General features: G+C 38.3%; 1 protein-coding gene across 4 annotated transcripts in view; it reads left to right on the top strand.

Annotated features, from left to right (window-relative positions):
• The window catches only part of CPT1A (carnitine palmitoyltransferase 1A), a 40,070-nt gene that overhangs the window by 1,135 nt on the left and 15,221 nt on the right, over positions 1 to 23,714 (top strand). For 2 of the 4 annotated variants that reach the window (XM_068684557.1, XM_068684556.1), the window contains exons 2-11: positions 1,988 to 2,176; positions 11,218 to 11,372; positions 12,518 to 12,657; positions 13,055 to 13,226; positions 16,449 to 16,550; positions 17,383 to 17,520; positions 18,377 to 18,454; positions 19,102 to 19,209; positions 20,585 to 20,672; positions 22,745 to 22,940. In XM_068684557.1, the coding sequence (XP_068540658.1) occupies positions 11,232 to 11,372; positions 12,518 to 12,657; positions 13,055 to 13,226; positions 16,449 to 16,550; positions 17,383 to 17,520; positions 18,377 to 18,454; positions 19,102 to 19,209; positions 20,585 to 20,672; positions 22,745 to 22,940 (1,163 nt within the window). In that variant the 5' untranslated portion in view covers positions 1,988 to 2,176; positions 11,218 to 11,231. Of the gene's footprint in view, positions 1 to 191; positions 331 to 1,987; positions 2,177 to 11,217; positions 11,373 to 12,470; positions 12,658 to 13,054; positions 13,227 to 16,448; positions 16,551 to 17,382; positions 17,521 to 18,376; positions 18,455 to 19,101; positions 19,210 to 20,584; positions 20,673 to 22,744; positions 22,941 to 23,714 lie in introns of those variants that run through there. The other 2 variants (XM_068684558.1, XM_068684559.1) reach the window with 2 other exon arrangements.

Genomic DNA, 23,714 nt, shown 5'->3' with positions numbered 1-23,714 from the left:
AGGCTGCTCCTAGGTTAAAAAAGCCCCGCGACATCCCGCAGCTGAGGCGTGTGAGCTGAGGGCGCTGCCTCCGGGGCAGCCCTTGGCTCGGGCTCGGCGCCGCGACCTTTCACCCACTTCCCGGCAGCGGTCACGTGGGCGGGGGGCGTGGCCTGGGGACAGGGGGCGTGGTTACGGGGTTTGACCCCGCCCACAGGGGGCGTGGTCAGGGTGCGGGCTCCGGGCGCCCTGCGGCGGGGAGCGGAGCGCAGCGGGACAAATCGGATCAAAGGGAACCGGATTAAGGGGAACCGGATCGAGCCGGCAGCGCGTGGAGCGGCTGGAGGGCTGGTGCGTGCGTGGCGGAGGGGTGTGCGCGTTGGCTGCACGCAGGGGTGGCTGGAGCGCTGCGTCCCCGGCGTGGTGCGGGGCCGGTTCTGGAAAGTCTTGCGTAAAAAGTGACCTAAGTGGAAGCTTTTATTTAAGGGAAATACACTTTTATCTCTCTCTTTTTCTTTTTTTTTTTTTTTATATATTCTGAAGATACTGACTTTGCCCTGCACTGTGCTGTATCATAGTCCCAAACTCCAGAAAGACAAGCTATATGGCTGGAAAGCATCCCTCTTTCCTGTGTCTGGATTAGCTTTATTTTGGATGGTTGGCTTAAATATTAGGAAAATGTTTAGATGTGGCTCTTCGGTATTCCAGACTTTCATCCTTACACAGCAAATAATCATTGAACTACTGTGATAGTAATTCCTTCATTTTGTCCTTGGTCACCTGACATTGTGGTCATGTTTTTGGACTTCAGAGACGCTGGAAGATGGACATCTTGTAGGGCTGCTGAAAGGCCTGCAGTTCTAGAAACGTTTGTTACCACAGAGGGGATAAACATAATTCTTTACTGCATGAGCTTAGAAGCTAATTAGTGCAAAGGGATAAAGAAGGGAGACAACTACTGTAATGAAATGCCTAAGTGATGGCTTTTATAGCAGTATTTAAAGTAACCAGATCCTAGTGCTTAGGTTTTTGAGGGGGGAGTGAGGTTTCTGCGTAGTACAGTAGCTGTTCAGTGTTGTTTGTTGGTTTTTTTTTGTGTGTGTGTGTGCTTATCTCTTACTCAGCAAGATTATTGTGAATTTTGAGAAGGTCAGAAGAGGTGGCATGCTGGAATGTGTACTGTGTAACATATTGCAGTGGAGACTAGAATTATCTAAAATACCTAGGAACAGTGCAGTATGTGCAAACCTATAATGAAAATGTTGTAAATAATGACAACTATAAGAGTTTCAGTTTTGATTACAGTTGTGGAGTGTAGCAGTGGGTTTTTTGTTGTAGTTGTTTTTGATGGAGTGTACATTACAGAACCGTGTTGTATAGCAGCATGCTGTTCAGGAGGAGGAGAGAGGCCGTATGATCCATAAGCTGTAGGGATTAGCCTGGTAATTAGCGCGTTGTTTGCTATACTTTCCCTTCTTTGCCTGGCTGTTTGCTAGGTGAGAAGCCAGCTTACTATCTGTGGTCTTCCTCCTGGAGGTGTCAGTGAAAGCAATCTGTTCTGTGAATGTGTCTCCAAAACATCTTGATAGTATCTGGTTTGACTGTAATGGAAGATTAAAGCCTATAAGAAAACACTTGCATTTACTTGTCTTAACCTGCAAGATGAAACTAGCCTTGGAGTCAGGCACCCAAGATCACCTCTCTTACTGCAGCTAGCCAGCAACCACTAATTTCATCCCCCAGAAATAACCGGGAGGGTAGCAGAGTAGTGGATGAACTTTGTTCATCCCACGGTTCTTTGCCATCTTGGACCTGTTACATACAGACAGATCAGGCCAGTGTATTCATCCAGTGTAGTAAAAAACACTGTATCAAAGCTGCTGTTTGTGACAATTTTCTCCTTTGGCATCAGTTCTCCCTAAATGGTTCCAGTCTGATCCAGTCCTGAGCCATTGAAAGCTCTGTGTGACTCAAAGTTCAAACTGTTTTTCTTGACTTTCTGTTTCAGAGCTGCAGTTAACTGTTTGCCATTGCTGTAGCTTAATGGATATTAGCAGCTGACAGCATTGGAATGAATCTGGCTCTGAGCGTGTCCTGACCTACCCAAGAGTCCAGCTGCGGTGAGCCTGTGGGGCAGAAGACTTCTGTGTGACAAGCAGGTTTCAAGTCCTTTTCTGAAGCAGACAGAGCTGTTCAGGTATGTTCACATTTCATTTGTTGGTCTGTTTGTTTGTCTGTGGGTGTTTTGTTGTTATCTTATCCTTTCACATATGCCTGTCATTCCAGTTTCCTTCTTGGGAAGGGGATAAAGAAATTGGGCCAAGATTCCAAAGAAGTTGCCTGCAGAGGGTAGCTAATCTATACCCAGAAGTGATCTTGGAAAATGCTGGACAGGTCACAAACTGATAGCTTGGTCAGTGGGGCAGTACTGCTGAAGTGTTCTGATTTCAGTGTGCTGTGGGTGAGGTTTGCAGTGTTGCTGTACCTGTAGAAGCATGTGTACTCAGGTCTTCTGCTAGGTTTAAACCACAGCATTTGTTCATTTTTACACGTAAGTAATTCTTTAAAACATTGCAGTGTAAGGGGACCTCAGCCATAAGTAAGGAAGAGAGAGATCACAGCCAATGATTAGCAATAACAACAAAAAAACACAACCACCAAAAACCACCCTGCAAAACTTTCATAGTGGGTAGTGAGGGAAAAGCTCCTTTCTCTTTGATGCGTTGGTTAAGCCACTTCACACATTGGCCTAGTAGTCGTATTTTGGGAACTTTAAGAGAACTCATGCATAAATAAAAATCACCTTCAGCTTCTAGGAGACTTAAACTGATTTTAGCTTGTTTCAGTCACAACTAACAAGGCATGAGAGAGCCTGCCAGTTTAACTTACAGATTAACATCGCATTCAATCGATCGTCATTTAATGCAAATTTTAAAGGGGAGTGATTGCTTGGTTTATTTTATTTCTATGCTGTAGTCACCAGGTTCACCTGAGATGCCCTATTGAGTGACTTTAATCCTCGTGACTGTTTATTGCAAAGGCATGGCTTGGCTTTACTCCTCAGATTTCTCTTAATGATTTTGTGTCTGTAGACCTGTTAGAGTATGCTTAATCACTGTAAGGTAAGTGAGTTGTTGGTAAGACTTGGGCAGCAGCCTCAAGCATGATTTTTTATTACTGAAAATTGGTATGCAAGGAAGCTAGTTAGAAATAGAGATTCTTAAGTGAATAACACTGTTGGTTAATCTTTACAGCAAGTTCAGAAGTCAGCTACTTGCAAAATATCACATGGTTTATGAATAAGCCCTATACTCTTTCTGAGCAATCTTGTTACATTTTTGCAGAACTCTAATCTACACTGCAAGAAAGTGGCATTAGCTAGTAAAATATTCAACAAACAAATGTCTTTTTGGTCATGATTAAATGTTTCGGCTGTATATTTGATGCTGTTTACTGAAGATAATTATAGATCAAAAACAGTTTCCTTTGGGAGGCGTAGTGACCTTTTTGGAAACTTTAATGCATGTATATTCAGACAACTTTGATCTTTGTTTGGATTTCTGTCAAACTGGATTCTTTACGTGTTGGTTTGAGCTTTGTTCAGCTGTGCATCACAGGAGCACCAGATACTTGTGAGTAAAAGTGTCTTTGGCATCCTCTGGTTAGCTGCCTGCCCTACCAAACTTCTGCCCTAATGCTAGAGGATAGGCTGTGTCAGGCAGTGGTACGGAGGCACTCAAATAAGAGCAGATTTGACTGAGTTACTGCATTGGCACTGGATACTGCTGTACAGCCTATACTTCAGTGACTAAATCTGCTGTACTTGTAGCAAACTGTGAAAATGCCTTACTGAAGTCACATCAGCTTTGTTATTGAACACAGGCTCTTGATTTGATAGGGCCGGTCGCTGTTTTCCTTTCCTCTAGCTATATACATGCAACAGTAAGTTCATGTAAAATCTACAAATGTACAAATCCTACTGCAAAATTCAGTTGCTTTTATTCTCCAAAGTAAGGGTATTCTTTTGTCAGTTGCAGAGAACTTGTTCCACTTAAACATCTGTTCCCAATTTGACTTCCAAGGTGTGCTGTTCTTTTAAAGCAATTGAATTGTTTATGCCAAAGATTTCTTTTTCAGGCCTTATTTTTTTGAAGTAGACCTACTTAAAAAAAAAAAATCAAATTTCAGGAAGAATCTGTGGTAGCTATACAGTTAAAGCTCTGTTTTTGAGAAAGGTTTTGTATTTATGCTCAACATGAGCAGCACTAATGATAAACTGGTAATTTTATTCTACGTGCAGGCTCCACTGTAAATGAGATGCTACAGATACTGACTGCTGGAGTTTGGATGCTTTGTGTTGCACTCAGGCCATCCCAAGGGACTTTTTTAAGGGGATAATGAACTTTGCACAACTTGACTGAGAACTTTATTCTTCTTCTGTATTGATGTTTAGTTTTTTTTTTTCTTCTGAACCCAGCATTGAAATTCTAAACTTTGTCATTCTTCCCATGCCTTTGAAGGCGTTCTTCCAGCTCTCCATGTATTCTTTCCTGAAATGTTATGCCTGGTACATAAATATGTAGAAGGAAGATTAAAGAAGAAAAGCATGCTGTTTGTAAGGCGCTTTGTGCAATTGCTTCATTTTTCTATTCTGCTCTGTGTGTAGTGCTTGTTTTCTTCTCCCTGATTGCAGGACTCGAGGTCCTTGAATGCCGTGTCCCCTTGCTAAAATAATACAGGATTTTTGTTTTATTTTGCTCTTACGCCAACAGTCCCAGAATGGTTGAGGCTGGAAGGAACCTCTGGAGGTCATCTTATCCAGCTGCCCCACCACTCAAGCCGAGATCACCTAGAACTGGTTGTCCAGAACCATGTCCAGATAGCTCTTGAATATCCAAGGGACAGAGACTCCACAGTCTTTCTGGACAAGTAGTGCTGGGCCCCATCGCAGTATAAAATAAACTAAAAAATCCTCACGTTCAGATGGACCCTCCTGTGTTTCAGTGCGTGTCCAGTGCCTCTTGTTCTGGTACGGGGCACCGCTGAAATGAGCCCTACTCTGTCCTCTTTGTACCCTACCTTTCCGATATTTATACCCTTTGATAAGATCCCTCCTGAGCAAGCCTCTTCTCCAGGCTGAACAGCTGTAGCTCTTTCAGCCTGCCTTCACAGGAGAGGTGTTTCAAGTCCTCTTAATCGCTCTTCACTTAATTACTACTCTCTCCAGTAGCTTCATCTCTGGTACTGGGGAGCCTAAAACAGAATTCCAGATGGAGCCTCAGCGGTCCTGAGGGCAGGATTACCTCCCTTGACCTGTTGGCAAAGCTCTTCCTGATGTGTCTCAGGGCTCTGTGAACCTCCTCTGCTGCAAGGAGCCTCTTGTTGGCTCCTTGTGCAACTGGCAGGGTTGATTTCCAGCAGGTCTCCAGCATGTGGTAATGCACCGTGTTGTGATGCAGGACTTTGCACTTCTCTTTGTTGACCTTAATGAGGTTTTAACCTGCCCATTTCTTCAGCCCATCTGAGTGGCAATACAACCCCCTGGTCTGTCAGCCACTCCCACCTGTATGTCCATCTGCTGAATGGTCGTTCCTTCTTTCTCTTTTTTTTTTTTTTTTTTTTATTTCAAGCTTATTTAAAAAGTTGGAAAGATACTACTTTTTCTGCCAAAAATCTGGGAAGGTGCCAGTTTGATAAGACCTGAGAACTTCTGCAGAATTCAAATAGGTAAAGACATCCTTGATGTTGCCCAGCTACACTTAAACAGTTAAAGTCTTGCAAAAAATGTCTTTATGTTTGTGTAAGAAGAAATCCTGCTGCTTAATGTAAGTGTAACTGACAGAGGAACGTCAATGGCAGAAATCTGAAGAGAAATAAGAAATATTCCAGGAAGAGAATTAGGCACCTCAGTGCTCATGATTATCTGCTTTTAGTATCTGGTATGAAGTGATCAGTTTCAGTCACGAGCAATTATTGGTTTATATAACAAAATGCACTCATAGTTTTGACTTTCCAAGGAAGTAGAAAATGCATATTTATATATTGGAGCTTAATTGGGAGAGACAGAATACTTGATTTGTCTTTTAAAACAAACACAGTGCAGGTGTTTTAGTGTTTTAACCCAGGGCTCAGATTCATTAAGTCTGTCCTTAGACTTGGCATTCAGTGATCTATCCTAAACCACCAAAATAATGTTAACAAATGAAGATGCAAATGGGATTTTTTTTTTTTTTTTTTGGATGACCATTTCTTCTAAAAGCTGTGGCAAGCTCATCTCCTGAAGGAAGTTCAAATTGTTTTTCTTCCTTAGAGATGTGTGCGTCTGTGTGAGGTTATAAAGGTTTCCAGGTTCTGCTGAATCCAGTAGCATACTTTAACTCTTAGCACAGGGCTATGTGATGCTGCAAGTCTGCCCACCACCAATGAGCAACAGTTTGGGTGTCAGAGATGTCTGTCTGAGAACTGTGGTAGATTAAACCTCGCACAGGGTGGTATGTGATGGCATTCCCAGCAGTCACCGTTCTTCAAGAAAAGCGTCAACCATTGACTGCCAAAGTAGAATCATAGAAGAGATTTGTTGGATGAACTGAGTTTGATTCTCGACAGATATATGCACCATATATAAAAGCTAATATACAAGTAGATGTCAAAATAGTATGAAGAGAGCTTCAAACTAAATTGTTAAGATTGCTTGAAGTGGGAGTCACAGAATTTTTCACCCAGATTTTAGCTGTTCAGGGCTGTATGAATAAGATTTCTCTGTTTTTACTCTGCACTTGTTAATTTCCTTCCTTTGCCGGAGAAGGATCTGTGGATGTGAAAACTGCATTTAAATAACGTCTCTTCCTGGTGACTGGACTATATGCAAGGAGAGATGGCTGGATTTTCCCTATTGCAAGAGGAGTAGGAATTAGAGAAAATGTATGAGTTGAGCAGGGGGCTAGGATGAGTTCTGACATTAGAGGGAATATGGATATGGAGAGGAGTTGCTTTTTGTGATGAGGAGGTGCTAGATTTCCTTAGCTTTTTTTAAACACTCTCGTTTTATCCACATAAAGCCTATGAAATCTGCAGAAACATATTAAGGCTCATACTCAATAGCGTTTCCAAAAGTAGCTGATTCAGGAATTAATACCTTATTTCACTCAATGCACACTAATCTGTTTAACTCTTTTGGATGATGGCCTGGTGCTTTTTAAGATACACATGAAAATTCTTTCACTGTCTTTTTAGACATTGTGTTCTGTATTGTATCTCTCAGAGAGGTTACCAACCAGAAGTATCTTCTTACATGTCTGACTAAATGGAAGTTTCCTGGACATGGGATCTTTTTTAGCTTCAGATTTCCCAGAGCTGAGACCAACATCTCCTTGGAAATAGGAACCTGTAGGCCCTAATATAAAGCTGGCTGTTTGGGGGTTTCACCCTGAAATCACTAGGACTGTGGGCATGAGAAGCTAAAAAGTTAAACCTTGGTCTTTGTCGTGACAATGTCCTGAAATTGCAGAAACAGCACAATGAAGAGGTTTTATGTGTAGTAGACAAACCAATATAGTTTTTCCATTTTACCATTTTCAGACCATTAGATCTATCAGGGCTTGAGCCTCACAGCATGTTTTGTGTTTCTTGACCAAAAATCTGACTTCCAACCTAGCAGTATTTTGTTTATAACAATGGAAAAATAATGTGGTAAGTTTTGATTGGCTCAAGATGCAGTATGAGAAGGGAGGAGGAGAAGCATTTGCAGCTGTTACAGCACATTCGAATTGAACTAAAACCAGAAGAGAGCTGAGAACAGCTTTCTCCTTCAATAAAATAAAACTGAACCAAGTTAGGGGGCAAACGTGGCTGTCAGATATGTTAATTCTATAAAAGAACACTCAAAAGTATGAAAATAACTGTTTAAGTTTACTTGTAGAAATTGTGTTCATCTTTCTCTTTTTTTCCTTTAAGTAAGACTTGGCCAAGCTGCTAAGGCCGTAAACTCTTCGTTATGGCTCGCTGCTGGGAATAGGGCTAATTAACATATGCTGTACAGAAATATTTTGCTGACCAAAATGCCTGAAGTTAAAAGAAGTTATTGTTTCAGTCTTAGCTAGCTGATTGATGTGGGCTCTGCCTTACCAACAGTGGTAAGTGAAGTCTAAAATCTCGCGCATGCTCCTGCAGCCTGTGCTCTTTCACCTACTTTGTGAGCAAGCACGTGATGGCAGAGGAATGCAAAGGAGGGGAAGTGTACAGCAGCTTATGATTGAATTGGCCTTTAAGAGCTAAAAGAAGTGTTCAAAGAAAGGCACTCCAGGAAGTCTCTTTGGTACTTCGCCATCATAACTCAGAACAAACAAACTAGTCTTAAAGACTTATTTTCCTTCGGTAAAGGAAAAGGATATGAAAAGAAACAAGCCGTTTGGTTTTATATCTTTCAGGGTCAAGTAATACAGTCCTATAACTAAACCTGTCTTTGTTTTCAGGGCTTGTTTAATTGATTTAGGATTAGTTCTTGCTGGATTAATATTCTTTCACTTGTGCTTCATTTGGTAATAGGGAATCTTTTCCCTATTGAAACATATTTAATGATCATGCTAAATTTAGTGTCGTTAATATATCAGGTTGACGGTTTCTGATGAATGCTATTTATAACTTTTTCTACATTGGACAATAGAAACGCATGCACTTCAGAGGGAGGGTTTCCTGAACTCCTTTCTCTTCAGAAACCAGGAGGAGGATTTCCAGGCTGAGAAGCCATAGGGGACTTGAAGGGTAACAGAAACTAGTTCATCTGTTACTTTTATGTTCTGGGATGCCAGTGTCTTACTCTATGTGTGATCTGGACAGCCAGGTGGCTCTTTCGAAATGAGTCTGTGAGCATGATTCTCCACATAGGGATATGGTGTGTGTGTGTGTCTTTGTTGTTTTTTTGTTTTGTTTTGTTTTGTTTTTTTGTTTTTAACCCTGGTCTTAATAGTAGCACTAAACTTACGATGAATTCTTTGATTGCTCTCTCCTTTTTTGAGCCCTGTTGTGTCCAGGGTGTGCCATGTATTACTATTGCCTATTTCATCACTCACACAATTTTGGCCTCAATGTAGAGCTGATGCACAGTTTACATGAATGAATACCCAGCTGACTGACTTCCTGATGCTTGCCAACAGCACGGCCCCTGCAAATGAGCGGTTGTTAGTGACTGAGTCATGAAGTGCTACAGATTGCAGTTGTTGCTACAGCATGCAGGACCTGAGACTTAAAGGTCCTGAGACTCATGTTAAAAGCTGATTTTGTTTCTTCATTGTCTTAATGAAATGCTGTACAAGCGTAGATCCAACTGCATTCTATCTGTACGGCATTGTGAGCTTTAGCTACTCTTCTGGAAGCCAAAAGTCTGATTCACCAGGATTTTGAGCCTCTAACACTTGAGCAGTGACTGACGGATTTGGGAGATCTCTGAATTACCATCAGCTGCTGTAGGAGCAGTTGTATTGCAGAGGCAGATCATTAGAGGCTGGCTGAGGGACAGGTACTTTACATATATTGCAGTCACTACTTGTTGGTCTACTGCCTTACTAGATATTGGGCAACAGCATTTATCTTCCTCTTCTCTGCCTACTGCTCCTTCTCTTCCTATATTTATTTCCTAGGCCTGTTATTAATGTAGCATTCCCTTATAATCCTTAGCATGCACAGACCTTTTTACACCTTCTGTCCTCCAGATGGTTTTCACGTTATAGGATATTTCCAGCAAAGGGGAGGAGCATTATAGCATAATAGACTGCTTTTGAATTGCCCAGCTAAAATGTACTGGTCAGCTCTGACTTACTGTTTTACAAGGGATGAAGGTCAAGCAGAACTTAAGTTTTGCTAAGCAGTTTAAGCTTCAGATTTGTGGAAGAAATGGAAATTTAAGCATTTAGGATTCAAAAGGTATGAAGCAGTTGTACTTTTCTGATTAAAGACAAATGCCAGTGCTACTTTAGAGCGCGTAGTGTTGATTACATTGTATTTTGTACCAGTAAAATGTGAAGTTAAAACCTGCCCTTGAATCCTGACCTACAAATGGGAATATGGATTCCTTTACCTCCTTGCTGTACTTCTAAGGGGATGTTGTTTTTAAGTTTATGCACAGAATTTCTGGTAAGCTAATAAATGCGTGTGTACAACGGACTTTGTTATCACAATGGTCTCCTCAGTAGTATGTGGACTAAACAACTATGCTATTCATAGAGCCTGCCTAGAAAAATCTGTGTCTTGTAGACCATCTATGATTGTAGATGCTCAAACAACATTACTGTGATGATGAGTAGGGGTACCTTCCAGGGTATCTGTGTGGAAATGCTGCTTATGGGAAGAAAGAAGCTATGAAGATAAGTTGATAAAGAAGAACTTAAAGTTCAATTCAAATTGACAGTATCCTCAGAGAGAGTTAAGACATGTATGTGAACTGGGTCTCAGTTGGGTTTCTGTTCTAACTGCTGATGGTTTTTATTTTAGCCTGGTATGCCTGCCCGTTATGATGGTCTTTCTTCTGTACTTGTGTTATTGTTGATTTGTTATGTTGGCATAATTAGTTCAATTAAATTTCCTCTTTACTTAATTTCAGATTTGTTTATATGAAGGTTACTTTTCTGATAGTTGTGGTTTTTTTCCCTGCTTGGCTTTAATTTTTGCATTTATTTGCTGGTGAGAACTGGAGCTGTGCTGTCATATTGTTTTGACTGCTCAGCTTAAAAGTAAGGGAAGGAGACTATTTCAGAAGAAGGCATGGCCCAAAGCTGCTTTGTTTTGCTAGCTGAGTTGAAGACTTTAAATACCTTTTGTTTCTAAAATTGTGGAAGAAAAAAAAATCCCTTTATCGTAGCAGAATGAGGTGCTACTTACCTGCAATACACTTCTTCTAAATATTATATCTTTAACTTCCTGCTCTGTGCTGGGGATTTATATATTATGTGTATGCACGATATTCAGCTTAATGAAGGCCTGCCAAAACACTGAAATTATATATGAGTGTTTTGTCTCCATTTTCAGCAGCTGTGGTTAGAAGTAGTACCTTAATTAACATGCCAGAGGCTCAGACTGAAGTGCAAGCATAGCCTGTGAAGAAGAGGGAAGTTCTATGTGTAAATTTGTCATACTTTGAAATGTTTTCCAAAATGACTGTGGAGAAGACTTCTTGACAGAAATGGGCTAGTTCCTAGTACCTTCGAACAAAGTCTAATTTTTTTAAACTTTTTTTTTTTTTGACAGAACTCTTTTCAAAAATGGCGGAAGCCCATCAAGCAGTAGCATTTCAATTTACAGTAACTCCAGATGGGATCGACCTGCGGATGAGCCATGAGGCACTCAAACAAATTTATCTATCTGGTATCCATTCATGGAAGAAAAAGTTCATCAGATTCAAGGTACTTAAAATTAGTCAAGCCTACTAAATGTGAAGGTTATTCAGTGTTTCATAGATTTATTAAAGTTTTGTTTAAGCACAACTTAATTTTTATGCCTCTGTGGCAAATAAAGTTCCTTATTGTGAATGACTTGTGCGGATTTTAGTTAACAAGAGATAGTAAGGAAGGTAGCACTGGCTGATGCTGTGCTAAAATGACAGTGTCAAGACTGCAAGGATACATCTTTTTGATCTGTTCTGTGGAAAGCAAGATGAAGCAGGTGTAAAAATTAATAATAGTTTTAGTTTACTTATCTTCATAAGAGATGATGTAATTATGTAATCTTTTAGCACAGGTCAAAAATATAATTGTGACTTTAAAAGTCATGTCACTTAAAAACAAACAACCAAACAAAAAAAAAATGTACTCTTGATTTACATCTTTACCAAAATTAAATTTTTCAAATTACAGAAAATGTGTGGTATATTCAAGGCAGATCTTCAGGCAATTTTTGAAAGAGTTATACTATGTAGTAATGTTTCTGATCTGTATTATGGATATAAATGAAACTGATATTTGATACAGATTTCTATGAATTTATTTGTTCATGGGATTCTAAATGTATCTATTTTATTAGTAAAAAGCTAGGTAAACTACCGGTTAATTTCAGCATCTTCTTAACACTCAAATTTATATATTTTAAAGTAGTCTTAATAAAGATTTCTTAAACCTTTGAGGACTGCTTCAATGACAGAAATTTTCCAGTTTTCAGTGTATTGCTTAGTAGAATATTTTCTGCCATTTATTCATTTAGAGAGGCCTGATCCAGAGCTAAGTGAGAGTTATTGAAGTGCCATTTGCTCCAAGGAAGCTTACTGACTTCAGTATTTTTAGTAAGACTTGAAGCACTGTCCGTATCATATACAAAGAAACTTTTGAAGTTCCTTTAATTATTGGTATTGTTGTGACAATTTCCAGTAGCAGTCAAACTTCACTAAAATCCATTCCTTACTCATGAGTTAAGCACGTATAAGAAAATGCTGGATAATCTTAACTTCTTGTTTAAAACTAAATGACTTAAATGTGTTGATTTTTGTTTCTTTCCATGGTAATATGAAGTCAACCACTTTGGTATGAAAAAATTATGTGAAGGCTTTTCTTTCCAGAATGGAATTATCACTGGTGTTTACCCTGCTAGCCCATCTAGCTGGCTTATTGTAGTTGTGGGTGTGATGTCAACAATGTATGCCAAAATTGATCCTTCTTTAGGAATAATAGCTAAAATCAACCGAACCCTTGATACAACGTAAGTAGCCTGAAAACTTACTGTTCTCTAAACCAAATCAGTTTGACAGGATTTAGATTAAGAGTATTTATATATATAACTGTGTAAGTTTTTGAACAGTATGTTTGTGATAGAGTAAGCATAAATCTTAAAGCAAAAGGGTATGAAACATGTAGGTTGTTGTACCAGTATTACTGCATTGTTTTATGAGTGTTTGGGAAGCACAGTTGGTAACTTCTGTTGCCTTTGTTCTTCGTGTATGAGAGGATGTTTGTAAAGGAGTTTAATGAAAAGGGGCAAACAGGCTTCTGTAATGTCTGCCTGTAGTACCACGGGACTTAGGTTTGCAATATAAAGTTCTCTCTAAAACTTAAACTGCTGTTAACTGACAGATACTGCCTTTTTTTTCTTAAAATAGTGGCTATATGTCAAATCAAACACAGAACATCGTCAGTGGAATACTTTTTGGCACAGGGCTTTGGGTTGCCCTTATTGTCACAATGCGGTACTCTCTTAAAATGCTGCTTTCCTACCATGGTTGGATGTTTGCTGAACACGGCAAACTTTCTGCAGGCACTAAGCTTTGGATGGTAAGGATATATTGTCTTTCTGTTTTATCTTAGTGTGCGTCTGATTTGTTTTCAAGGTCCTAAAAAGTATAACTTTGTAGGTTTTTTTCGTTCTCGCTTGCATTTCTGTATCCTAAGATGGGAGGCTGTTAAATATTTCTAATTACTATCATCTTTTTGATGCTATAATTAAACTTTTCAGTATGGCCTTGTAGAAGGAAGAGTAAACACTCTAAGAATAACTTCTAAATTTGCCAACGTCTTGGGATTCTGTGACTCAAATACCTACTTCTCTTGGCACGTGGCACCAAAAAATCTTTTTTTCCCCCACAAAGTGCTACCCAAATTCTTTGTTGAAGTTGAATGTTGGTGTTTCTAGTCATCCATTCTAAACTTAATCCCACGTTCGAAGAAAATAACATTAAATGTCCCTTCAATCAATTTTAGTGGTATGACTCGAAAAAGAGTTGGAGCAAAAACATGCGGTAGGTAGCTCGTCACACAATTTACACAAGATCTGAGTGATTTGGCTCCTCTCGGTAATTGAGATGCTTTGGAAAAGGATCTAAGAGGCTGTCATCTCCCTGAAAGGCAGTGATAAGTGTCAAGTGAGGAAATGTACATATAGGTGCTCCAAAAATGAAGCGACTTTTGTTACTCAGACTTGGTCGTTTTAACTCTCTTTCCAATATTAATGTAGAAATTAATTAAAGTGCTCTACTAAGATAAAATAAGTGTCTCTAGCCTCAAAAATTAACAGTTATGTTTAACAACATGTAATGATTTATTATGGAAGGTAATCAACAGCATCCAGAATATATCCAGTATCCAGAATATAGATTAAAATAAAATTTCATTTGTAACAGATGAATATTAAATTTCTAATCACTAGTTTCTCCTGGAAGCACTGTCAAGAGCCTCATGACTCGAATTTGTACAGTACAGGCTCTGAATGGTAAGGCTTTCTGTCAGTTGCTTGAAGCTCCCGCTGTCAGGGTTTTCAGCATGTCTTACCAAATAGATGTGTTAAAGCTGTTAATCTTAGTTTATAACATCAGCCTTCAATAGTGTGAACTGTAATGCTACTTACCATGCTCTGTTGTGTATTATATTTATATACTTCCCTATATTATAGGTTGCATATATTTTTTTCTCTTTTCTTGTGCGTTACATATGCTTTAGAAACAAGTCTCTATATAAATATACGCCCAACAGTGTCCCATCTCTCCTTAATATGAATCTTTATTTTAATTCCTTACCTTTTCATTAGCTAGTTCCAACAAAAGAGAAGACTGGTTTCCCTAATGAAAGTACCAAGTACCTTAGCTTTCTAGATTTTTATCATCCAGGAGAGGTTTCTGTGTGTATGTGTGGGGTTTTTGATTTTTTTTTCAGCTGCTTTTCATGTTCATTAACAGCATGAAAATATTAGTGTGGGTATATTGTTCTCTGTTCAAATAGTCATGCAGATAGAAAACTTAAGCTGTGATTCAGTCACTGTATAAATTGATTTGCAGGCTGGATGAAAATTCCAGCCTCTAAATAAGTCAAATTTTCTGATCAGCATGAGGGGAAATTCCAAGTATTAGTTACAGTTTAAAAATAAAAAAAGACAAACATTCTTGGAACAGATGCAACATGTGCAAGAATGAGATCATTTGCTGTGTCTGGATATGAAAGTGGAGAAGTAATTATGGATGTGTGTCTGTCAGTTCAATTTAATGGTCTCAAACTGTTAAATTCTCACTGAATTTAAGAGAAACACTGTGAAATGTTTTCTGTCTGTCAGTTGAGCAGGTACTTTTTTTCTTTCTGTCTGAAGAAAGTGTCAGCCTTGCCTAAGTTCTGGAATACAATTGTTTTCATGCAAGGAAAGTAGATTTTCCTGTGAAAAGCTGAGTGTTTTTCTCATTCAGCTTTAAATTTGTCTTGTCATGAAGCACATTCAGATTTCATTGGGCTGATCACTGTGGCACATCTAACAGATCTGTTTGTTGCAGGGAGGTCTTCGTTGTTGCTAACACTGAAACTCTTAATATCTCTGCTGCCTGAAACAACCTCCTGTAGCTGTGCTGACCAAGGAAATTGAGAGGAGTGAATATTTTAATAAGTAGCCTTGTCAGTTGTTTGTAATTTGGGTAGAGAGGGCAAGTTCTTGCAATTAAACAGTGAAAGGAAATCCTCAGTTTTCTTCTGTCTTCAGACTATTGGACCATTTAGTATGTTGAACTGTGTGCAATGTGCTGTGTAGCCTGTTGGGCCCAGATTGGATTTCACAATAAAGGTTCCACTGAATCAGTGGTTTAATGCTTGATTTTACTTTCATGCTGAAATGGGGTGATGGTTCCAGTATCTTTCTGTGTATAATCCAGAAGCTGCATGGGCTAGACTTTCAGCCTACTGCATGTCACAGCTCAGAGGCAGTCACAGATAGAAATGCTGTTTCTGTCTTCAATCTCATGGAAAAGTAGGGACTGCTCTGAAATCTGAAGCTGAAATGGTAACTGTTGGCTTTTGGCTGTTTTGTTTGGTTGTTTTTTGTTTTGTTTTGTTTTTTTGATAACAGAAGGACTGAGTATAACACCAGCATGCTCACACAGCTTGTTGTGTTCAAATTGTGCAGTAGACTACCTGGGACAGTCTCATGCTTAAAGAAACTCCCTGTAAATCTATAATACTGATACTGAGCTCTAACTGTGGAAAATATCAAATCATGATTCCAAAGCATTATTATTATTTTTAATGATGCCTGTAGTTATCTAAGATCCTTAGCTGAATGAGAGGCTTGATAATGAATCCTGTTTTAAAGTACTATGTAGGGTGTTTCTTTTTACTGCCTATTATAAAAGTGAAATATCAACAGGTAGACTCACTTCTTTAGCCTTCGCAGAGGAAATGTATGAAGAAACAAAGCACTAAGTAACCATCTCTGTTTTTCTTTGAAATCAAAGCATGCCACACAAGAACAACAGTATTGCTTAACATCTAAAAGACTGTGTGGGAAGACAGGAAGACTCCATGACACAATTTCTACAACTGACACAATGTTTTAACCTTTAGGAAGTTAGTTTCTGTCAGTGCCTTTTTAACTTTGTGAAACAATGATAAAGGTGGTAGTTTGCTAAATGTATCGCTTACTGATGAAAGGAACTCAGAGCTATGTTATTCCTTATTACTCTTGTCGCTTTCCTTTGTGGAATCTAATAATTCGGGGTGTGTATTTTGGTTTTGTTTTTTCTTCAGTCACTTGTAAAGCTCTTCTCGGGACGTAAGCCCATGTTGTACAGTTTCCAGACATCTTTACCACGATTGCCAGTTCCAGCTGTCAAAGACACAGTCAATAGGGTATGTTGAACTTAATTCACTTTCCTTAGTAAGGTTTAATCAGTATTTAGATACCATTGTGATTTTGTTTGACTGTTCAGTTTTGTTTGTTTTCCCATGTCTTCTAAAATCATTGCATGGTAGTATTAATGTTGTCTAATGGATTAAAATGTCTCCATAGATATTAAAACAGGGCCTATGACAAACCACTAAAACCAATGATAATTTGAAGCTGGCTTGCTTCATGTTGAACAATATGATATCAACTTACATAATGCTGTCCAATGAAATGTGACTTCCAGGGCTTCTGATACATCTTGGTTTTGTTGCATTCCCTAACACATGCAGAAAAGTGTTTTATGAAACAAAAGTCTTGCAGCAAAGTAGGGCAGTATGTCATAGAAGCTGAAGATGTGATTTTCTTGTTTTTGAGACAAAGCTCTCTGCATCATGCTAAAGAAGCAGAATCATTTAATTTCTAAGGAAGAAAAACAATTGCAAAAGTTTCCAACTTTGAAAAAGGAAAAAAGAAATGAGTTAATGCTTATATACGGAGTTCTTCAATACAATAAATACTTTAAGATATGTTCTGCTTTTGAGGGGAGAATGTATATTAGAAAAGTGACCTTTTTCACTTTCAATTTGCTGACAAATATGTGGAAAAGATCTAATTTTTATACTTCACAGGCAAAAGTTTAGAATAGAGTATACTCTTAACTGTAACAACATAGCATTTGAAGCCTTATGTATTCAGTCTGAATACCCTGTCTACTGTTCAAATGTTTTGTGTGGAAATGATAAGAAGCTATGTGTCGGTGACTACACTGATGCTGATTCTTTTCCTGTGTTCTAGTATCTGGAATCAGTCCGGCCACTTATGAATGATGAAGAGTTCAAAAGAATGGAAGGTCTTGCCAAAGACTTTGCTTTTAATTTGGGACCAAGGCTTCAGTGGTATTTGAAGCTAAAATCCTGGTGGGCCACAAACTATGTAAGTAGATAAACAGGAGTCTTAACTATTCAACTGACCTTATTTTATTTGTTCTTTGTTGCATTTTTGGCTTAACATTTAAAAAGGAATGAATGTTGAAGAAAGCAACTGAAATTGACTAATATTTGTGTAAAGTGGAGACCACTTGATTTGCACAGAAATGATTTGATCTGGGATTTAGTAAACAGTGTTGCAAATGGAACTTGAAAGAGTGGATCTTCATTTCTATGTTTATTCTTCTGGAGCTGGTAATTTAGCTGTAATGATTGCTTTTAAGCTGTTCGTTACCTTGTTAAGATTTATAATTCAACACTGGGTGTGGCTGACCAGGTAGAAGAAGGATTTAGAACAATTTTTTTATATAGAATAGGTAAAGCATATGAAAGTGAAGTAAAGAATCATAACAAATACGTAGTTTTTTTATCAAAAAGAAAATCCAGACTCCAATACCATAGTGAGAACTGTGCAGCATAATTCCTTCCTGAGATATTATCTAAAATCTAGCTGTACAAATTAGTCTGAGGTAAACTATGATGTTCTACAGTTACCCTGGCATACTTCACATTCAGGAGATCTGATGCATTTTAAACATTATATGAAGATGATGTCTTCAGAAGCCTATGATCAGTGAGCTAGAGCTGAATTTATTTTTTTTTTTCAACCTTTGTTGTTGTTTTCCCATAAATATTAACAGAATTTAGTGGAGGATTTTGGTCTGTTTGTGTGTTTCCTAAGTGAAAGGGCAAGCTATCAGTTTTCATGCTGCTTCTGTGTGGAGTGTTGTCGAGTCATTAACATAAACACAAACTATGGAAATGATGAGGTCTTACTCATTTTCTTGTTCTTCATGCTGCAGGTTAGTGATTGGTGGGAAGAATATATCTACCTTAGAGGACGTGGACCAATTATGGTTAATAGTAACTATTTTGCAATGGTAGGTAAATGTTGTGAACATCTTATCTGCCATAGAACCACTGTAAAATTTCTGCCAGTGATTTTTTTCATTTCTTCTGTTTTGGAACTCCAGTATGTGGTGATTTTCTTTCTTGAGTATAACCTGAAACTAATATCTTAAGTACAGTGCTATTTTCATAATAAACTTAGCACATCTGTCATTTAAGCAGACTCATGCAGTAATGAGTTGTTATCCAGTTCTGTACTTATTGCCACAAGCGATCTTTAAAATCTCAGTGTAAAACTTCATTGGTAACACAGCTGCATGTTCTTGTTTACAATTTTACTTCTTGTACAGACATTTGCAAAAGATCCTGATGTTAAAAACAAAATTAGGAAATACTGTAGTCTTGTATTTAAATTTTTAGTAGTAGTATTTGGGATGACTAATAGCTGTCATGTAGGTTTTCAGACTGATGCTGTTTATGGAGACTTTGACTACTGAAGAAATTTAAGTTTGAAGTCATCAAGTCACTGCACTAGCATACTTCCGTCATATTTTAAAGCCTCTTCTTTACTGATCAGAATAAACTGTAAGAAAAAAAATGAATGAGAAGTACTAAGTATTTTTTTTTTTCCCAGTGTAGTATGGTGATAATTAACTTAAGATTCTTATTTGTTCTACAGGACTTCCTTTATTTAACACCCACAACCCTACAGGCAGCTAGAGCTGGTAATGTTATCCATGCCATCTTGCTCTACCGGAAAAAACTGGACAGACAAGAAATCAAGCCAGTATGTATATAAGTTTAAATGGCTTTTGATCTCTTCCAGCACAGCCTGTAAGAAGTTGATCTGTTTTTTGGAGCAGGAAAGGAGAGGAATATCTTATGCCAGAACAATAAGTAAGGTGCAGCTAGATCTGTGATCTCAAAACGTTTTGGTTATCACCTGAATTGCATGTAGGCAGAAAGTACCAGCTATCAGAAACGCAGACTTCAGTCATGCTAACTGACTTCAGTATTTGAAACTGATGTACCTATTTGCCCAGAAGAAAATAGGATCTTCCACTTGTGTATGTTAAGTGTACCACCTCACAAATTATTGGTATGTACCAAGCACGTAATGGTACTTCCAAGCCACTGAAGTCTGAAAATCTCATAGGAAAACATTTCCATATTTCTTGCTAATACTGGCTTTAAGGATGGCTTTTAAGTGGAGTAGCATATGAAAGTTGTATGCTACACTGAATGCCATAATTCTTGCTATATTTTCATGTTGTTCTTTTGGATTTCTGCTCATAATTATCTAGCTTAGCAGGTCCACCAAATATGATGAATGTATTTACTTAATTTATCAAGGTGGGAAATAAAAATCTGCAGTGTATAGCTGAACTTACTCGTTTCTTAACCTGATGCAACAATGATGCTAGAGAAACTAAAAAAAAAAGTCTTTGAACAGAAGTGTAGAAACACTTGATTTCCACTAGATATGTACCTCATACCATTCTGACTCTGCACTCACTGCCAGTGCAAGGGCTGGCTGAGGCAAGGAGTGGACCCTGAGGTTAAGAGTAGGCCAGTGGTAGCCTAAGTGTAGATGACACGAAAATCCTATGGAGAGTTGTGCTGAATTGTAGGCAGCAGAGATAGGCAAGATGAATCCCATTCTGAATTTCTATCCCACTCTGTGACTGTGTGTTGTAGTGAACAAATATTGTTAAAGCAATTAAGGAGTTCTGTTGAAGATCATGGCAGGGGTGCAATTAGTTGTATGCAACTGCATGTCTGAGAAATTGGAACTTTTTAAACCTCCTTCTGGCTGTTTAGGAACAAAAAAAGAAGTGAAGAGGTAATGCTTGCTGCACGTGTATCTTTTGCATCCAGACTGACCATAGAGAGATCCTTGGATTTCTGATGCTAACTAGTTTTAGTTATGCCTCCTGAAGGGAGAGCTTTGGTAAGGTGAGGGGGGATGTGGAAATGCAGCTACTGGAATGTCAATGAAACTTTCCACATGTGTTTGAAGTCAAGATAAAGACCACAAAAAAACAGATGCATTATAAATCTCATTGTTCTACAGCCTGTTTTTTAACCAGACTGTGTTTTTCTTTCCTTGTTAATATTCTAACTGTATACAAATTACAATTTAATGTGTTTTTGTGGTGCAGATTCTTCTGATGGGATCAACTGTTCCGCTCTGCTCAGCTCAGTGGGAGCGGATGTTTAACACGTCCCGTATTCCAGGGGTGGAATCAGGTAAGCAGGACCATTCAAGGAGAAAAAGCATCATCATGGAATTTACAGTTTGGGGAGAATTTTCTGCTAAAATTGTATTTTCCCATGTAAGGATCTGAAAGGCAGGACACCAATAGTGTTGTTTCTGAAGAAGTAATGAATTGACATAAAGTGTACAGATGACTTCTCTTTCAGAGTAATTTTGAAAGTTTAGTGTTTTTTTGGTCTCTTCCTTTATAAGATGACTTCAATAAATTGTTTGCCCCATATTTTTAATGTGTACATAACCTTTACTTTTTTTCCATTCTGCTGTTTCAGGTTCCTTTTTGATATCTGTTTTTTTGTGAAAGTTGTGTTCCTTTATCAAAGTTATTTTAAAATATGTCATCTCTTGTTTTTTTTTCCTTTCTGTTTATTATTCACAATAACATCGAAATGTATTCTTTTCAATATGAGCAACAGTATTGTTTATGTGGTTTACAGGCAGGCTTAGTCCTGTCAGTTTCTTTCAATGCCAGTATTGTCTTGACACTTTTTGTATGCACTGTAAGATACCAGATAAGTGAAATCACCTGTAATAAGGAGATTGTCCAAAACTTTCTGTGTAATGCATTAAGAAAATGTATACAGTGTTGTTGGTGGTGAGAGCTCCTGTCCTACCCTAACTCTAGTAATGGTCTGATTATCCTAAGTGATGAGTAACTACATTTTCACATCTTAGTGTTGAATAAAGGGAGGCAGCTGTTGAATTACAGTAGGGTCATTTTTACCTCAGTCTCCTTCTGCAACTTCTGCATACTGCGGAACATTACAAATACGTTTATATGATCACCACAAGCAATCATATTAGCTCAGCCCCAAAAACATTTGTATCTGCAAGTTAGTTCAAGTTTGTTACAAGATAGTTCATGTGTACATTCTCATTGTAGGTGTAAACATGCTCTCATTACAGACACCAGAAGTTGAATACATCTTGAGGGAACGCAGATTTGTGTGTTCGTTAATAATGCCTATAGATAGAAAAGCAGGGTTTGTCACATTTTACTTTCGGTCCTCTCATTTAGGTCCTCTCATTTTCACTTTAGGTCCTATGCCTGTTGAAGTTAGTCATGTAACTCTGGGGTAACTCCAGCTCCTCAATTTTTATTTTTATCTTAAAATGCCTTCCATGATGTGATGAATCTGCATGTTCGATTGTGCTTTCCAAGTGATAGTGGTGCTCTTTAATAGTATAATAGGCTCACAGAAGCATGAAAATGCTTCTGATCAATGGATGGAGCATACCTGTCTAAACTTCATTAAGTGCTCTATACTTTATTAAGAGTTCTATACTTTGAGTGCTCTGAGCACTCTTTCCTGGTGCAACAGTTTTCAAATTTCTCAGAATCAGGACTTAGGCTTTTTTTCTTTACCATCTCATTAACTGGTCTCCTCAGATGCATAAGAATGTAAACAGTTCTTTGGAGTAGTGAAAGAACCGAACAGTTTTTATCAAATGATGACTTTTCCTGGCAGCTTACAAACCTTCACTTGAGGTTTGACACAATGCCTTCATGACATAAGTTTAGGCTTATCCCAAGTGGATTTATATTTGTAAATAAAGTGAGGACAAACTTGCAGCCTAGGTTTCTTCTTCACTGACTACTGTGATGTGACACTTCATGACTATAGAGGTAGTATTCTGTCTGCATGTGCCAGGGTAAGCATGAAAAAAAGCTTATGAACATGGATGTACCTTCTGCCAGACTTACCCAGCATGTTCTCTTGCTGACTGCTTCATCAGGCTACACTGGTACTGCTTACTTTTTGGATACAGAAATGCAGATGTAGTTGCTTTAGTTGTCTCCACCGTGGAACTGTTACGTGATTACCAAATCTGGGTATTTGACTGTTTTGTGCAGCAATCTTTGTGTACTAAAATCCTGAATTAACGTGTGGGAGTGGTACCTCTTATTCCACATTTTATTTCTTTGTTAAAATAAGCAAGCTGTGGCTAACTGGTAATACATACAGCAGGCATTTGATGTTATATAGTGTGTTATTGGTATTTTGAAACTTCAGCTTTCTTTTCACGTAAGCGATTACAATTCTAGATACTCTCCAGCATGTGAAAGACAGCAAGCACATCGTTGTGTACCATAAGGGGCGTTACTTCAAAGTGTGGCTGTACCATGATGGTAGACTGTTGAAACCTCGAGAAATTGAACAGCAGATGCAAAGAATTCTTGATGATGATTCAGAGCCTCAGGCTGGTGAAGCAAAACTAGCAGCTCTTACTGCAGGAGATAGGTATGGTTATTATCATTTTTTAAAAATTAATATATTAAGAAGTATATTGCTGACATGTAACGGCTGTACAGTCCTTTGTAATAACAGGGAGTTAAAAGTAATTTTGCAGTGTCAGTGCTGTATACAGGCTCCTTATACTTAGCTGAAAAGCTGGGGAACTCTGCTTTAATTGTTTGCTGTAAGAATAGTAATTTGAAGCTTTACAGTGTTAAGCATATTGAACTAAAGCTTAAATCTGCTCTGAGGCTTCCTGGCATCTTAAAGAATATCCTAAAATTTAAGATAGATAATGTTAATTCAGTAACTGCTGTTCTATATTTATGACTTGCACCTACAAAATAAAGCAGTATATACTCAGTTCTAGGTGCAATATCAGTTATTTGTTCAGTTACTAAATGTAGATCTATGCTATACGTTTCGGGTGCAGCAGACATGTTGAACTTCTGAAGAGTAAGCTTTGCATGTGTGATGATATCATAGGATGGTTTGGGTTGGAAAGGACTTAACAAGTTCGTCAAGTTCCAACCTCCGTGCCATGGGTAGGGACACCTTCCTCTACACCAGGTTGCTCAAAGCCACATCCAGAGACATAACATAAACTTCTCTGGGAAACCTGTTCCAGTGTCTCAGTGCCCTCCGAGTAAAGAATTTCATGCTGATGTCTAATCAAAATCTACTCTTTTAGTTCCTTTTAGTTTGAAACCATTACCATTATCCTATTGCTATGCTCCCTGATCAAGAGTCCCTCTCTAGCTTTCTGTAGGCCCCCTTTAA

The sequence above is a fragment of the Anas acuta genome, chromosome 5 (assembly GCF_963932015.1).
Source record: "Anas acuta chromosome 5, bAnaAcu1.1, whole genome shotgun sequence".
In the NCBI taxonomy this organism is placed as follows: domain Eukaryota; kingdom Metazoa; phylum Chordata; class Aves; order Anseriformes; family Anatidae; genus Anas; species Anas acuta.
This window is presented reverse-complemented; position numbering and strand designations above follow the sequence as displayed.